The following is an 18,847-nucleotide window of genomic DNA, read 5'->3' on the forward strand; positions in this document are numbered from 1 at the left end:
GCAGTGTATAAACAAATAGTTCTACCTGTCATAGATTACGCAGCACCAATCTGGGACATGTGTGCTAAAAGCCACAAAAAGAAACTCCAAATCATACAAAATAGATTTTTAAAACTGATTTTTGGTCTGAATAGGAACACTAAAACATCTACTGTACATGTAATGGCTCAAATGGAATTGCTGGAAACACGATACCAAAACATTAAAGAACAGTTTATAAACAAGACAAGATTGTCTAAGCACGAAACAATAAGAAATATATATAATTAGTAGGTAAATTAGGATTAAATTAGAGTTAAGTTAGGTTAAGGTACAAAAAATTAACAGAAACGACCTGTTTCAAACGTATTCATATATACAATGTGTGAAAAATAATCTTAAACAGCCGGACTTAAGTTGACATGCCTAGTTGGTAGCTCTCTTAAGATGTAAAATTAAGCCATGTATTTAAAAGCTAAAATAAAAATATATTTAACTAACTAACATATTCGAAGTTAATCCGTGAGAGCTTTCGTAACTCAATGACTAAAAAGTTCATTTCCGGCCCAGTTCTAAAAAAAATGTAAAAATATCATCAATAGATTTTTAAATTTGTTATCAACTTATTCTTGCATTTTCAAGGGGTTTGCCAATCTGTAGATAGCGAGTTTGATTTTAGGTCCGGTCCAGGATATTTTCAGGTGGGAACATTCTTGACTCCCTGGGCATAGTGAATCCATTGTACTTGCCACACAAGATACATACTCATGCATTGGCGAGCATAAAAAGATTTCAATTAATAACTGTGGAAATGCTAATAGAACCCCAAGTTGAAAAGCAGGCCAAGTTCCAGTTGGAATGTAGAGCCATAGAAGAAAAAAAAAGAAGTCAAGCATCAAATATGTCAATTAGATAATTCTGAAAAGGTAATAATTAGGGTCATTATTGAAGCAAATAATCGATAATCGCAAGATACAATGTCAGAGGAGGACTAGCACAATTCTAATAAAAAACATGTATACTGATCATAGGCGACACTTTATGAATAAATCAACACGACTAATCCTGGAAGATTTTCCAATGAGCGGCCGAGAAAAAGTAATATGGGGCACACACTTGTGGCATTCGTACCATGGTACAAGGCGACAAGAAAATAATTTCAAGGCTATCTTTAATGAAGACAATAATTGGTATGGCACTCGTTTCAAGATTTTTGTACCAGGGTATGAATACCACAAGTGTGTCCCCATATAACCAAGTCACATGGTGTTGTGTTGAAAAGCCCTCCGATAACAAGAGAAACGGAAACAAACACACATACACATAATCACACACCAACGCAAACACACTGAAATGATGCCTTATAGTGCAACTTTATTTCAAAAGAAAGAGACTATGATATTGAATACCGTCCGCACCCGATATACTTGTGCAAAGACTCATAATGAATTAATTATCGTCATTGCACAAAACAAAAATCTGTGCATTTAAAAAGCACATGGATGGAATAGGCTGCGTGATGATCAGCCTACGGTTGGATAATTGGTTTCGCACAGTTGGCCAGTCAAATGATCATAAACATTTGCTACCAGCTGTACCTACATACATGGTGGACAGTTATCGGCGGTTAAGAATTTAGTTTAAGCTTCTCTTTGCTGCTCTTCGACCAACTACAGCCACAATGTGTAATAGATAAAGAAATAAATGCAATTATTGAGCTGTACTGAGTCGCCATCGACCAGAGCCCATAAAACACCATGAGTCAGTTTCAGTAGCGCACCACGTTTTATCACATTAAATATTTCTTGTGATGCCTTTTATGCAGTTGGTGAACAGCAACACTGCTTACTTCGCACAAAGGGCTTATATGGTAATTTTCAAACAATATGAAAAACAAATCACTTATGTTATCAGAATTTAAAATTTATCTACATATTCCTCTTAGGATTCTCATACCTTATAATGCGCAAAGTAAATAAAAATATGTTTTTGTAGCATATATCAATTTATTGGATTGATTCAGTCTACGACCAAACTGACATGAGACTGTTATGAGAATAGGAACAGAATGGCCAGTAGCCAAGAGCTTTAGAGCCTATACAAGTTCACCCAGTTCCGTCCGGAGTGCAGGGAAAGAGGAGAGGAGAATGAAACTGCTTTTTTTGTGTACATATCATATCACGTACAGCATTGTAGCTCTTTGCCTTTAATAGACAGACCAGTGTGCAGGGACGACTCAACTCGAGTAGCAGATAGATATTCGATTGATAGTTTGATCGTGTGCTGGAATACAAATGATGCATGAATTCATTCGAGCAGAAAACGGGGTAATTTTTGAAGTGGAAGACTGGAATTGGCAGATTTATCGGGAATCGGTATTGACATTAGTAAGCGACATCTTTATCTAACACTCTTATCAGTTCGACAGTTGACAAAAAATGGATCACTTATCTACTGATAAGAAGCCCTCTTTGTACAAAACTGTTGCATTCGAGGTAACAGCTTGGGTGTGGACAAAAAAAACGTTTTAGTTTATGTAGATATGAATGTATGTTATGAAATCACAGTTTAGTTTGGTAAAAGAAAACACACGCGGTGTGATGGTTTTAATGCTCAATTGGGTCCTAAAATGAAGAATCGATATTCGATTTTCTTTCAGGGAACGATGAAGGTAATCATTCTAAACGTGTCAGTTTTTCTTTAGACTCAAAAATCGAAAAGAACATTGTTTAATTTGAAATTGAAAAATAGATTAAAAATGCTTCCTCACATTTTCGGTCTTGTTTGACGTACGGATTCAAACGCAGTAGCAAAACACCGCAGGGCACTTGACTCAACCTTTGACAGTTAATCTATGGGGCTGACGTTTTGGGCTGATGGTTCATTCGTTCTGAAATGTTGCACAGCCCAAAATTTGTCTTAAAATGTCTTAAACACTAAAATATTATTTTTACTGATTTAGAATTTTACCAGAATTTTTATAACAACTGTACAAGTATTCTTGACCGATGCACTATCGTTTGCAACCATAAACGAGGTAGGGCTTTAGGACCCAATTGAATACATTACGGTTGGAGAAAAACCTCAGATAACCCTATAGATTGTCTGAAAAGGATTCATACTCTTTCATATTCTATCATTGTGTTTTACCTCACAATATTCAAATTCGTACAATGGTTAGTCCAAGGGATTGACGATCCCTACCACTGCCCACTGCGGGTTGTTAAGTTTGCCTAGGGTATTGTGGGGTTTGAGATTGAGTTCTGTTCAAACTTCTATAAAAAGCTGCATGTATCCGCAAGCAGGATCCGCCAAATCGACCGTGTGCCGCTCAAAGCGCACTAGTCCAAGTCTTGGTGTTTGGTGGAACACTAAACAGACCTGATACGATGGCCTTTCGGTGAAAGAGGAGATTTGCGTAGGCTCAACAAACTATGAACGATATAAGAGATAATACGACTCGATACAATCGGCAAATACCACGATTGGAAGCTTGGAACATGCAGGGCTGATACAAACTGAACAAATTCCAATCCGCGAAATCCGGGACCTACGAAATGAAATCCGTGACTGCAAAAACAAACAGAGCCATTACCTAATTAAAATTCATCTCCCTGTCATATTTTTGTATGAGACACCTAAACTTGAGTAAGCAATATCAACCGCCGAAAAGCTTTTTTTCTTAAGCACATGTATGCCACACTATTTGTATGAAGCATCTGATTTTCCAATATGGATCGTACACTGCAGTTCTACGCATAATTGTCCCATGTTACCTTTGATGAAAAATCTCAAACTTGAATCAATTTGTCCCACTGAAAAAATGAAGTTGTTGTTTGACGATAATTGAGACTGAAAATAAGTAGGTAGTGATTCGTTTCATGTCCTGGAAAAATGTTGCTTGCGCTCATATCATCCCAAAAATATTTGTTAAATTTCAAGATCCAATCGATTCTGAAATTATTCGGTCAAATTGACTCGAGTTTGGATTTTGTCATCAAAGGTAACATGGGACATTAATGCGTAGAACGGTTGTGCAGTATACTAGAGGCCTTGATAAGAGAAACGCGGATAGAAAATGTAACTCTGTCAACACTGCAGCCATTAAAGAACAACACATGAAAAGGAAGAAATGGTTTATCCAGGATAAAAATTACATACCGCCATTTAATGTGTTCACATCACATGACAACAGATGACGACATAGAAGATAATACGACTCGATACAATCGGCAACGACCTAGGCGACGAATAAAGGATCACGATTGGAAGCTTGGAACATGGAACTGCAAGTCGCTAGGCTTCGCAAGTTGCGATAGGATGATCTACGATGAATTACATCCCCGCAACTTTGATGTCGTAGCGCTGCAGGAAATCTGCTGGACAGGACAGAAAGTGTGGAAAAGCGGGCATCGAGCGGCTACCTTCTACCAAAGCTGTGGCACGACCAACGAGCTGGGAACCGGCTTCATAGTGCTGGGAAAGATGCGCCAACGCGTGATTGGGTGGCAGCCAATCAACGCAAGGATGTGCAAGCTGAGGATAAAAGGCCGTTTCTTCAACTATAGCATCATCAACGTGCACTGCCCACACGAAGGGAGATCCGACGCCGAGAAAGAAGCGTTCTATGCGCAGCTGGAGCAGACATACACTGGATGCCCACTGCGGGACGTCAAAATCGTCATCGGTGACATGAACGCTCAGGTAGGAAGGGAGGAAATGTATAGACCGCTCATCGGACCGGATAGTCTGCATACCGTATCGAACGACAACGGCCAACGATGCATAAACTTTGCAGCCTCCCGCGGAATGGTAGTCCGAAGCACTTTCTTCCCCCGCAAGAATATCCACAAGGCCACATGGAAATCACCTAATCAAGTAACGGAAAACCAAATCGACCACGTTCTAATCGACGGTAAATTCTTCTCTGACATCAAGAACGTAAGGTACACCGGGGCAAGTTGAAATGCGGGGTAAGTTGAAATGGAAGCTGTAATTTAGATCAGCAATGACCGAATGCCCTGATTATTTTTTTCAACAAATTACTCCCCTAAACGCACCTTCTGACTGCTATTCCCGGAAGATTGCAGCTACTAAAAGCAATCCCTGCCATTGTTTATTTTTCGCTCTTTGCGAAATTCGAACTAACTTTTTGACGTACCAATGAAACAGGTCCCAAAATGATGTTTTGAAGTGTTTTTTCATCAAGTTTTCACGGTAGGTAAGCATTCAATGTTGAATAAACATAATGATTATGAAAAATCGATGGAAGATACGTTTTAGTTTTTGTATTTTGGTAGTTTGATATTGCTCCGCATTTTCAACCCATCGGGGCAAACAGAGATGCGTGGTGCGGGGCAAGTTTAAACGATTCAAAACGTCACCCTCGTAATTAACCAGAATTCAACATGGTTCGTAAATACATTTGGAAATCAAAAATTAATAGAAAGGTCCAAAACTCTGAAAATTAATTTAATAAATTTCTGCCCATTTCGTCGTGAATTCAACCCTCCTAGAATCTCCACTGAAGAATAGAATAAAAAGGGGCCATGTTTATGCTGCACGGTCTAGTTTTGAGATTCTTAATCTACTTTCCCTGAGCACTGGATCTCAAAAAATAAATCAAAGAGCATGTAAACATTTCGTTAACCCAGCCCTCCTTTATCCAATCGAGGGTCTATGAGAGATACGCTAGTTAATTAATGTGAATTTATGAAGGAGCAACAGCCAAATTAATCAAGCGTACAATTCAAAGAAAAGAGTTTATAGAGTATCAAAATCTGGAATGTGACTTTTATGCGAGTAAATATCAAGATGAGACAAGTAGGATTTGATTTTCAAATTTCTAGAACAAAGCCTACTATTTTATCAGGGTTTGAGGAGACAATTTTAAGCTAATTTCTGAAAGATAATCAAAATTGTCAAAAATCTACATAGGACGCTTATGCGAATCTTGGCAGTATAGTCAACCTCGTGCATCTTGAGTCACACTGAGTACATATATTTCGTTTTTGATACGGTACAGTTAGCTTATGTCTGTATACAGCGCAGTGTTTCAACTTACCCCGATATGCGGGGCAAGTTGAAACGGAGCATATAAAAAAATAATTTTAGTATGCAAAATATTTATAAAAAAGTTTTGTAAGGTTGCTTATTTTTTATGTATAATCTTTGGCCCGAACTAGCAAACACCGCAAACGGATTCAAAATTTATCAAAGGGTGATTTTTTTACAGCATTTCAAAGTTCAACTTTGAAAAAACCGTTTCAACTTGCCCCGGTGTACCTTACACACTTACCGTAGTGCGAATATTGAATCCGACCACTACTTCGTTGCAGTATGTCTGCGCTCAAAATTCTCGACGGTGTACAACACGCGTCGGAGTCGTCTGCCGCGGCTAAACATTGGGCGGCTACAAGACCGTAGACTAGCCCAAGACTAACGCTTATCAACTACCGGTCTATAGTTCTCTACGGACCTAGACGATGCTCGTGGAGGACCAACGCGCTGGGAGTTTTCGAAAGGAAAGTGCTGCGTACCATCTATGGTGGAGTGCAGATGGCGGACGGTAGGTGGAGGTGGCAAATGAACCACGAGTTGCATCAGCTGTTGGGAGAACCATCCATCGTTCACACCGCGAAAATTAGGAAGACTGCGGTGGGCCGGGCACGTAGCCAGAATGTCGGACAGTAATCCGGTGAAAATGGTTCTCGACAACGATCCGACGGGAACAAGAAGGCGAGGTGCACAGCGGGCAAGGTGATCGACCAGGTGGAGGACGATTTGCGAACCCTCCGCAGACTGCGTGGTTGGCGAAGTGCAGCCATGGACCAAGCTGAATGGAGAAGACTTTTATGTATTGCATAGGCCACTCCGGCCTTAGTCTGGTATAAATAAATCACACCATTATCACTGATGAAAAAGGCCTCTGCCTGACTGCACTACCATTCAAAGCTCCAAGACACGATGTCCGTTGGATCACATGCAAATGCGTTAAATTAGTGCGTCAATGCCAGATATGTAACGCGGCACCAAACAAAAATAGTCAACATGTGATACCACCACGACGGGATATGTCTTTTGTTGCCATCTCTGTGGCGTAAGTCCACCCATCGCATCAAGATCACATATCCAAGGGGAGGGGCCTTTGTTAGTGTTTTTCAAAACAATTTTTAAGAGTTCATGACTCCCCACAATTGCTTCTCCGTTATTGCCAGGCCTGCTGTAATTACAAATAGAACCAACAGATGATATTTGTGACTAATATCACCTTCAATGTGTAATACCGGCGCCGGCCGTGTTCGAATGCAGGTCAATCAAGGAATGGATAAGAAAATGTTGACGTGATGCTCGCATTACTAGATGCCGAAAAGTCATCTGCACTTCCACTAGTAATCACTGCCGCGTGTAATGTGTAGTTTTGCCGCACAAACCAGAATAAAATAACGAGGACTGTTCTGCACCGATTTATTTACTTTTCAACCGCACACAGCAGAACAAAATAACGCGAGTCTCGAGACTGTTCTGCAAATCTAAATCATGTTTGATTGCGCACTAATTAATTGACTTTTCGACTGCACACAGCTGAACAATATAACGGAAGTCTCGAGACTGTTCTGCACCGAACGGGTATCAGATAATTAAGTTTTCTATCGCACACAGCAGAACGTTCACCTTAGAAGCTAATGGTCATGGATTAAATTCCCAGACCCCTCCCACCTCGCCACATTAAACACTCGTCAGTCGCCAGATGCACAGCCCATGCGGTGGCGTTATTCTTCTCGGAGGAAATCCTCCAACGTACCCGGATAAATGGTAACCGGACAATATCGCATAAAGCAGAACAAAATAACACGGATCTCGAGACTTTCTGCACCGATCGCGCTCCAATAAAATAACTTTTCGACCGCACACAGCAGAAAAAATAACGTGAGTCTAGAGACTGTTCTGCACCTCCAAATCATGTTCGATCGCGCACCAATTCTTTGATTACCTATGTCATTGGTTTCGAACTAAACTGGCGTATGTAACTTAAAATATGAAACTTGTTGGATATGACACTTGACACCAAACCTCCTAAATTTCCGGAGGACATTCCTACTTATTCCCGGTGGACCATGGTGCACAGTTTAACTTAGAGTCCCTCGCTGGCACTCGGACGATGATCAGCTGCCCCTAATATGGAGAACAGACGCTGTTGTGAGCCGATCCTGACATGGAGAATAGACGCTTAGTAAGATTTGCACGTCCGGAGAAGAGCAAACCCCCCTTCCCGGGCAGAAGTTATGAACAGAATAACAAAACATGATATGGACTTGATTGATATAAGAGATAAAATAACAGGCAACAATATCAAAAACTTACAAAGAAATATCATTTAAATATCAAATATGCTATGCTATGAATAAGAACAAACTAATGGGACATGATATTGATCACTTCTTACAAACAGCATAACTTGATCTTCTTATGATATTTCAGTGCAAAATATTGATATTATCGTCTTATCTTTTTATCTCTTATATCAATCATGTTCATATCTCATTTTGCTATCTTATCAACATTTGATATTATTGAGCTATTTTCGTCTACTCGGGTTCTCTGTCAGCATACGACCATAGTTCCCACCGTATCCCGGTCAGCATCACGGGGAGGTAGGGATAGGAGTTGCTGGGTAAGAGGCTAAAACCGCGAGATGGGGTCTATTTTATTCCTTCAGGTACGCGAAGTACCAATGGTACGCTTTACCCAGCATTTGCCGTGCGTGTTAAGTGTCAGGCCCTGCAAGCCAGCCTCTAAAAAACATACGCAACGAACAATCAACAAGAGAGTACGGACCGGAACCATCGGCGAAGACCACTGCGACGAAAAGGGACTAGCGATTGGAAACTCGGTTCGTGGAACTGCAAATCTCTCAACTTCATCGGGAGTTCACGCATACTCGCCGATGTGCTCAAGGACCGTGGATTCGGCATCGTAGCGCTGCAGGAGGTTTGTTGGAAGGGATCGATGGTGCGAACGTTTAGAGGTAATCATACCATCTACCAGAGCTGCGGCAACACACACGAGCTGGGAACAGCTTTCATAGTGATGGGCGATATGCAAAGGCGCGTGATCGGGTGGTGGCCGATCAATGAAAGAATGTGCAGGTTGAGGATCAAAGGCCAGTTCTCCGGAAGCACTGATGATGATAAGGACGCATTCTACGCGCAGCTGGAACGTGAGTACGACAGCTGGCCAAGCCACGATATCAAAATCATCATAGGAGATTTGAACGCTCAGGTTGACCAAGAGGAGGAGTTTATACCGACTATAGGGAAGCATCTCGAGGCAGCGTTGCCGGAAGAGGGTGAGCTCGATGGAGCCCCTCTTGAGGACTGCTGGAATACAGTCAAAGCAGTCATTAACTACGCAGCGGAGAAAAACGTCGGGTATATGGGACGAAGTCGACGGAACGATTGGTTCGATGAAGAGTGCAGACAGATTCTGGAGGAGAAGGACGGTACCCCGCAGAACGTGGAACGTTATAGATTGAAGCGGAGACAGCAGACCCGCCTTTTTCAGGAGAAGAAACGCCGCCTGGAAGAAGCGGAGTGCGAGGAGATGGAACAGCTGTGCCGTTCTCAAGAAACACGCAAGTTCTATCAGAAGCTCAACGCATCCCGCAAAGGCTTCGTGCCGCGAGCCGAAATGTGCAGGGATAAGGATGGGAGCATCTTGACGAACGAACGATAACCACACGATCGAAGGTGGAAGCAGCACTACGAGGAACATTTGAATGGCACAAACTGATAGTCAGAATCTGGGACACTGAACAGCTACCGTAGGAGTGGAAGGAAGGGGTTATATGCCACATCTACAAGAAAGGCGACAAGGAGGGTGAGAACTTTCGAGCGATCACCATCCTTAATGCCGCCTACAAAGTGATATCCCAGATCATCGTCCGACGTCTGTCACCATTAGTGAATGAGTTCGGGGGAAGTTATCAAGCCGGCTTCGTTGACGGCAGTTCGACAACGGACCAGATCTTTACTGTACGGCAAATCCTTCAAAAATGCCGTAAATAGCAGGTCCCAACGAACCATCTGTTCATTGATTTCAAGGCGACATACGACAGTATAGACAGTATGGAAAATTATGGACGAGAACAGCTTCCCTGGGAAGCTTACCAGACTGATCAAAGCAACGGTGGATGGTGTGCAAAACTGTTTGAAGATTTCGGGCGAACACTCCAATTCGTTCGAATCGCGCCGGGGACTAAGACAAGGTGATGGACTTTCGTGCCTGCTGTTCAACATTGCGCTAGAAGGTGTCATGCGGAGAGCCGGGTGTAACAGCCGGGGTACAATTTTCAACAGATCCAGTCAATTTATTTGTTTCGCGGATGACATGGAAATTGTCGGCCGAACATTTGCAAAGGTGGCAGAACTGTACAACCGTCTGAAACGTGAAGCAACTAAAGTTGGACTGGTGGTGAATGCGTCAAAGACAAAGTACATGCTTGTTGGCGGAACCGAGCGCGACAGGGCCCGCCTGTGAAGCAGTGTTACGATAGACGGGGATACATTCGAGGTGGTCGAGGAATTCGTCTACCTCAGATCCTTGCTAACGGCTGATAACAATGTTAGTCGTGAAATACGAAGGCGTATCATCTGTGGAAGTCGGGCCTACTACGAGCTTCAGAAGAAACTGCGGTCGCGATTCGCCACCGCACCAAATGTGTTATGTACAAGACGCTAATAAGACCGGTTGCCCTCTACGGACATGAAACATCTTTGGCGGTGTGCAAGAAGACGGTGTGTGGCGGCGAAGAATGAACCAAGAGCTCGCCCAGCTCTAAGGCGAACCCAGTATCCAGAAGGTAGCTAAAGCCGAAAGGATACGATGGGCAGGGCATGTTGCAAGAATGCCGGACAGCAACCCTGCAATGATGGTGTTCGCTTCCGTTTCGGCAGGTACGAGACGGCGTGGAGCGCAGCGAGCGAGGTGGGCAGACCAGGTGCAAAACGACTTGGCGAGCTTGGAGCGCATTCGAGGATGAAGAGATGCGGCCTCGAACCGTGTATTGTGGCCTCAAATTGTTGATTCAGTGTTATCTGTTTAGATGTAAAAGTAAACTAAATAAATGAAATGAATGGATACGACACTTGCAGCACGCTAACTTTCACCTACTACTAGTTATCGTAGTGAAGCCTTTCGGTACAACTTTGTTGAAGCTGAAGACGCTGAAGCGCTAACTCTTTTCAAAGACCTGCCCACTGCAATGATGATGATGGTTTGTTTTTGAGGGATGTTAACTTAGGCGGTCATTCATCCCTAGTCCACTGCAATGAGCTATTTTTCCATCTCTAAGACTTACATTATTTTGATGACTAATTCAAGCTTAGTATACCTTTACTAAACCACATCAATGAAAGTTATACAGTAACATCCCGATTTTATTTTCACAATTTATTTAAAATAATTTACAAAAATAAAAAAAAAGGTAAAATTTTCAAAGAAATTTACCCTTTAAAATTGGGTCGAAAGCGTGATAAAATTGGGAATAGACGAATCGGGGAGTGGCAAAATCGGATCAATACTGTAATATAAATGCAGCGTATGACGTCAATTTTGAAATCTCAATGCAATAAAACAAATCATCACCAACCATTATTAATTTGTATGAAGCATATGAATTTTTTTTAAAGAAATTGACATGCTACTTGAACCACCAAACTCGACTTGATTGTGTACCTTTCTCTATACAATATTAAAACCTGTTCGTGGAAAAACGGATCAAATAAATAAACAGTTGGCCTTATAGCCACTATTATCCTAAAACTGGCCGCTCAGTCAAAAATAAGTTCGACGATGTGTCGTATCAAATCAAGTTGATTAAGCAGCATTTTATTTACACACACTACACCCTTCTGCATACACTTGAGTACATGTTTTAATGCAACATTTTTATCGCAAAAGGCGTAGTCTTGTTTATCATCTCTATTGAACACCGTGATTCCTCAGTCACGCAATTAGTAAAGCACCGAATGTGTGATTTAAACAATTTGTAGAACACCTCAACATCAAGACATATCGGAAGCATTACTCACCCAGCGATGGCATTCTTGTATTTGACAGTCAGGGTTTCCTCCACAATCCGGTTATTGATCTCTAGCAGAATCATTTTGAACTGGGTTCAGCTTCTCCTCATCAATCCTCAGTCGATGTTTCCGCTTTTGTTCTTTAGAGAGCGGACGTTTATCCGAAACTGGAACGTACTATCCGGAACCTTTTGGATTCAACTACAGGGATATCAAGACAACACCGGAACGGCCAGCAAAATTTGGCCGAACATGTAAATCAACAGAACACTCAGCACTTTTCTCAGTATGGTTACACACAGCCAGCACTGTCTCTTTCTTGTGCACTATCTTTCCAACCACCACATCCGAGGAGTGGCCTCTTCTTCTGACTTACCGGGGGCGGCTGGCGTGTGAAGAAAAAACTTGAAAACTCCACACTGCTCTATCTGAATGACTATTCGCGTCCCAATCCCGGGGAGTGGGTCACTTTTCCAACGATTGCGAACACTATATTGGAGCACGGAGCGGATACCGATGATTCCCACTTTAATCCCGAATTCACACTCGAAATGATAATTTTCCCGTCGATTAAAAGCGAGGCGATTGCTCCTTTTACAGGATCGAATTCACTAGCAGCGATGTCACCTCTGCCGCTTTAGTTTCAATAGACCAGTGCATGATGACGTAGGTTGACAGTTCACAGAGCTTTTTCACCGGGACTTAGCCTCTGGCGAAGCTTCCGATAAAATTGTTTCGTCATTTTATTCGCATGTAGATGTCCTTTGTGATTGATTTCATGCTGAATGCAAAGAATATCATTGGAATATTCGGATCGCAGCAATTTTAAACTAAAAATATGAATTTTAATTTTCTCCTCATCGATTTTTCTTCTAACACCTTGTAAACAAGCTCTGTGAACTGTCAAATAAGTGAGGTTAGATCAAGATCTTGCATTGGTCTATGACTGCAAACGACGTGTGGCCGCAGAGAAACTGGGAGATGGATTCACTCACGCAATGATTATCATCATCGGGCGAACGTTTTTTGACGTATGCGGACGTGTGCAAACTAAACTTCCAGAAAAAAATATGACACTTGTATGAGGCCGTAATGATATAAAAATAAATCTTGTTTGTGAGAAACCCCCGTTAAAGTGTCAAAAATCTAGTTTTGCGAGTTTCTGGTAACGTCTGTGCACAAGTCCATTGAAAATATTACTCCACCAGAAATGCGCAGGGGTGGAAGTCCGAATGTTCTTCTCACCCGAGCACCACACGATTGGCGCTTTGATGTTGCATGAAGAAGAAGAAGCAGAAAGATGATAATCGAAAAAATCTCCACGGGAAACCATATGAAGAAGTTTTTAAAACTCTTCTCAAAAATTCTAGAAGCAATTTAATTAAAAACGGTGAACAGTACGGGGTTGGACTTTTCTTCTACTATATAATAAACACAATATTCCTATTCGAAATTTTATTTTGTGGTATTACACTTAATACACAGTAGAAGAAAAGTCCAACCCCGTACTGTTTACCGTTTTTAATTAAATTGCTTCTAGAATTTTTGAGAAGAGTTTTAAAAACTTCTTCGTATGGTTTGCCGTGGAGATTTTTTCGATTATCATCTTTCTGCTTCTTCTTCTTCATGCAACATCAAAGCGCCAATAACAAACAATTTCTAACAAAATCCTCCGAACAACGTCACAGGGTGTTGACTTTGACTCATTTTCAAAATTAAAATTCCCTGATTTTTCCAGGGTTTTCGTTAAATTTACAGGATTATGGAAAAATGTAGAATATACACATAACATTTAGAAGCAGTTTTCATTTAGAAGAAGCATTTAGAAGCAGCATAGAAAACTGGAAAAGCCTATGGGAATGTTCATTGACATGTCTCTCTATAGATAGAAACATATTCGAATATTCTCCCCAGTATTCCAGGAGCTCCTCAAAAATTTCCTTCAGAAGTTCCAACAGAGCTTTCTCCTGTTTTTTTTTCTCATCTAGGGTATCTGTTCCAGACTAGAACATCTAAGGAAACAAGCTCGCAAAATGTTCAATCGAGCTAAGCGTACTTTACAGTGGGATGACTATAAAAAAGCTCTTACTTCGTATAATACAGAGTTACGAAAATCAAAACGCAAAAACTGGAGGCACACCTGTGAAAATATTGAAAGTACTCCAGTAGCAGCTAGGTTACAGAAAGTTTTATCGAAAGATCATTGTAATGGTCTTGGTACCCTCAAAAATAATAATGGATGTTTTACTTCTAACGCAACAGAAACTTTGAATTTAATGATGCAAGTACACTTCCCAGGATCTCTATCAGTTTTGAGTGAAGAAACGACTACCAAGAGTATTCATACTGGGCAAGAAAATACCAGGTCAAGAATATTTGTGGAAGCTGATGAAATTGCGGAAAGCACTGCACAGCAAATGGGCAGGGCAGATATGCAAGATCTAGCAGGTCGTATTTTTACTCAAGCAAAGGTAGAATGGGCTGTACATTCATTCGAACCTTATAAATCACCAGGTACAGATGAAATCCGTCCAATAATGATTCAACAAAGCAAGGAAATATTGATTCCCTGTTTAACTGAAATGTTTCAAGCCAGCTTGAGGATGAACTATATTCCCAAAAGCTGGCGTCAAACTCGTGTTGTATTTATTCCTAAAGCCAATAAAAAGGATAAAAAGAGTCCTAAATCTTTTTAGACCTATTAGTCTTTCGTCATTCACGTTGAAAGTGATGGAAAAATCATTGACGACTACATTAAATCAAAATATCTAGTTTCGATTCCATTGAATAAGTACCAATTTGCGTATCAGCATGGAAAATCGACAATAACAGCACTTCATACACTGGTAACAAAAATTGAGAAAACTTTTGATGCCAAAGAGATTTTGTTGGCTGCATTTCTTGATATTGAAGGAGCATTTGACAATGCCTCTCATACTTCCATGAAAAATGCGATGATCAAACGTAACTTTGATGAGTCTATAGTTAATTGGGTTTTTGTTAGAAAAACGGGAAATAACTTGTAGCCATGGAAATTCATCAATTACGGTTAGAACAGTAAAAGGTTGTCCACAAGGGGGTGTGCTTTCTCCTCTATTGTGGTCATTAGTAGTGGACGAACTACTATCAAACCTTGAAGCGCTTGGATTCGAAATAATAGGATTTGCAGATGATATAGTAATTATAGTACGTGGTAAATTCGAACAAGTGATTAGAGATAGGATGCAATACGCTTTAAATTTAACTCTTGCATGGTGTAAAAACGAGGTTATCCGTAAATCCTCATAAAACTGCTATTGTTCCTTTTACACAAAAAGGAAATATAACATACCTGATATTTTTATAGAAGACACAAAATTCTGCTGTGTTTAAAAGTTCAATATCTGGGAGTTACTCTTGATAGCAAACTAAACTGGAACACACACTTAGATCAAATATTGAGTAAGGCAACAAACGCCTTATGGATAAGCAAGAAAACCTTTGGTAATAAATGGGGACTAAAGCCAAAAATGATCCACTGGATATATACGGCTATTGTAAGACCCAGAATAACATATGCATCATTAATTTGGTGGCCAAAAACTAAAGCTAAATTCATTCAAAAGAAGTTGGAAAAGCTACAAAGATTGGCTACAATTTCTGTTACAGGGGCTATACGTAGTACGCCTACTAAAGCACTAGATGCAATGTTGAATCTTCTACCCTTACATTTATTTGTACAACTAGAAGCTGAGAAAAACGCACTAAGATTGACAAGAACAAAAACACTGTTTGATGGAGATCTTAGGGGTCATCTTAGTATTTTGAAAGATTTTAAAATCAATCCTTTAGTCACTCATGAAGACTGGATGGAGAGGAGATATAATTTCGAACGACTCTTTAATGTGACTTTCCCAAGTCGTGCTGAGTGGGAATCTGGGGGGCCCACTATTCGACCAGGTTCAGTAATCTTTTTTACAGATGGCTCCAAAATGAACGACAGGGTTGGAGCTGGTGTCACAGGCCCTGGAGTCACCATATCAGTATCTATGGGTAGATATCCGACTGTATTTCAGGCAGAAATACAAGCAATTATTGAATGTGCCTCTGTCTGTTTACAGCGTAACTATAGAAATGCAAACATATGTATATTTTGTGACAGTCAAGCTGCCCTAGAAGCATTAAAATCTTTTACATGTACTTCTAAACTAGTTTGGGAATGCATTCAATTACTACACCAGGTGGCTAAAAATAGTTCTGTAAGTCTATTTTGGGTACCTGGGCACTGTGGAATTGAAGGTAACGAAAAAGCAGATTGTTTAGCAAGACTTGGATCATCAAAACCTTTCCTAGGACCAGAACCATTTTGTGGGGCCTCAAAATGTACCCTCAAAATGGAACTAAAAACCTGGGAAAAAAATGTGATTGATGAAATCTGGAAAAAAACAATAACAGCAAGGCAATCTAAAAGGTTTATATCACCCAACAACACTGTTACTCAAAAACTGCTCAGTCTATCTAAAAAAGATTTAAATACCTTCTGCGGTTTAATAACAGGACACTGCCCGAGTAAATATTATTTGAAACAACTATGTAAAGTTCAAGATGATACCTGTCGTTTCTGTGAAAGGGACACGGAAGATTCGGAACATTTATTGTGTAACTGTGAAGCACTTTTCCAAAAACGGCGCAAATTTTTCGATAAAGGACTAATACAACCATCAGATGTATGGATGACTTCTCCCAGTAAGGCAATACATTTCATAAGATATGTTATACCTTATTGGGAAAATGCCTACAATCAGCAAGTGGAAGTCACTCAAATTCATAGTGATATAACACACTGACAAGGCACAAACATTAAAACGGGGCCTGCCACAATAGATCAACCAACTGGTCGCAGTGGAAAATGTACCCAACAGGGAAAGGAAAAAAAATCTGTTCCATTATTAATAACATGCTCCTATATCAATTATGTAACATCGGAGATGAGCCAGCCTCGGGCTGAAAGTCTCCTAAATAAAGACAAAAAAAAAAAAAAAAAAAAAAATTATGTAACATTCGCAAAACAGGCTATTCAGGCTCAATCCTATAGGGCTCAATTTGTGTCGTGTTTTGTTGTAATCCGGCGTGCTCATTACTGAAAAAAAAAATCATTTTACAAAAGTAATTCCTGAAGGAATGCTGAAACCATTTTTGGAGGAATAAATATGAATATGTAAATATGGGTCCCTCCTTAGCCGTGCGGTAAGACGCGCGGCTACAAAGCACGACCATGCTGAGGGTGGCTGGGTTTGATTCCCGGTGCCGGTCTAGGCAATTTTCGGATTGGAAATTGTCTCGACTTCCCTGGGCATAAAAGTATCATCGTGTTAGCCTCATGATATTTATACGAATGCAGAAATGGTAACTTGGCTTAGAAACCTCGCAGTTAATAACTGTGGGAGTGCCTAATGAACACTAAGCTGCGAGGCGGCTCTGTCCCTTCTTCTTCTTCTTCTTTCTGACCGTGCTAACGTCAACGTCAGCTCGTTTTGTAGGGCCAGTCATTCTGACTATATGCCCTGTTACTTCTTCTTCTAAGTCGTTACAAGCTTGGTTACATGTCCAATTTACATTTCTTCACAAAATCGGTTATTTCTCTGAATACATTAACATTTTGTCTTAAATATCTCCATCAAATTTGAATATGCACATTCAAAACTATATCCGGCTCTGATGTGGCCGAATCAGGGCAGAATAATATCGTATGTTCCGAAGTTTCTTCTTCATCACATAACTCACAATCGCCGTCGTCAATAATCTTCATTTTGGCCAACCAATTTCTCGCATAAGTGTGACCAGTCATTAGTCTATTGAGCAGCCGTACCTCTTGACCCTTCAATTCCTTGTCGTGATACCACGGTTTATCTTGAAGCTGCTTATGTAGTTCGAAAAACATTTTCCCTTTTTCTTTTGAGTAATCTTCATACCATCGTTGTGCTGCAACAGTTTTTTGTCTTGCTAGTTCCCGCATGACGTCTTTGGCAAACAACTGGTGTTCTAGTACTGCTGTCTGAGTTAGTCCCTCTCGAGCTAGCTGATCAGCTACCTCATTGCCGCTGATTCCCACGTGGCTTGGTATCCATTGGAATGTAATTCGCCATTTTCGCGCTGTTTCTATGATGTATTTTAGGAGGGTTTCTGCTTTATTAGCTTCCACCGCATCTTCCAACATTTGGCATGCTGTCATCGAATCAGTATAGATAACATAATTATACAGTTTGCCCTCTACCACGAATTGTAGCGCAACACTCAAGGCGTGCAACTCCGCTGCTGTTATGCTGATATCACCCTCCAACCTGAATGAGCGCTTAACGTCGTAGTCCTGTATAAACACTCCTATGCCACACAACCTTCCAGCCTTGGATGCATTCGTTAAAATTCTTCCCCGGTCACCGTATTTTTCTTCCATCGTAGCCAGTGCCACTTGCTTCAATTTATTCGGTGGTATGTTCTCTTTCTTTTGACCAATAATTCCGTCCAACGATGAGTTTATTTCCACTTCTTCAGATTCCGGTGTTCCTCCTGATATTGTCTCGACTACCATTATTTTGTTGTAAAGTTCTTTATTTTTGTAGTATACTTTTCCATATACGAGTATTTTCCTTCTTCTTCGTCTTTAGTTTCTCTCACACCTCTCAATTGTTGAGCTACCGCGTTACTTCTTTCGAAACATCTTGCTATATTTCTTCCAGTTATGTAGTCAAGCCTTTCCTCCAGAGGTTCCTGTCCTGCCAATGCTGTTAAGGCGTTCAGAGGTGTAC

General features: G+C 40.8%; 2 protein-coding genes across 2 annotated transcripts in view; both read right to left on the reverse strand.

Annotated features, from left to right (window-relative positions):
- Positions 1 to 12,726, reverse strand: part of LOC134213180 (probable actin-related protein 2/3 complex subunit 2) — a 36,269-nt gene extending 23,543 nt beyond the window's left edge. The window contains exon 1 of the mRNA XM_062691866.1: positions 12,072 to 12,726. Coding sequence (XP_062547850.1) covers positions 12,072 to 12,145 — 74 coding nt within the window. The 5' untranslated portion in view covers positions 12,146 to 12,726. The remainder of the gene's footprint in view (positions 1 to 12,071) is intronic.
- Positions 12,727 to 17,718: 4,992 nt separating this feature from the next.
- Positions 17,719 to 18,630, reverse strand: LOC134210183 (uncharacterized). Its single transcript, XM_062686211.1, has one exon. The coding sequence runs from the start codon at positions 18,628 to 18,630 to the stop codon at positions 17,719 to 17,721; it is 912 nt and encodes a 303-aa protein (XP_062542195.1).
- Positions 18,631 to 18,847: the final 217 nt, after the last annotated feature.

The sequence above is a fragment of the Armigeres subalbatus genome, chromosome 2 (assembly GCF_024139115.2).
Source record: "Armigeres subalbatus isolate Guangzhou_Male chromosome 2, GZ_Asu_2, whole genome shotgun sequence".
Classification (NCBI taxonomy): domain Eukaryota; kingdom Metazoa; phylum Arthropoda; class Insecta; order Diptera; family Culicidae; genus Armigeres; species Armigeres subalbatus.

Coding starts and splice junctions, on each gene's coding strand:
- LOC134210183 (XM_062686211.1), bottom strand. CDS start 18,630: ATGGTAGTCGAGACAATATCAGGAGGAACACCGGAATCTGAAGAAGTG.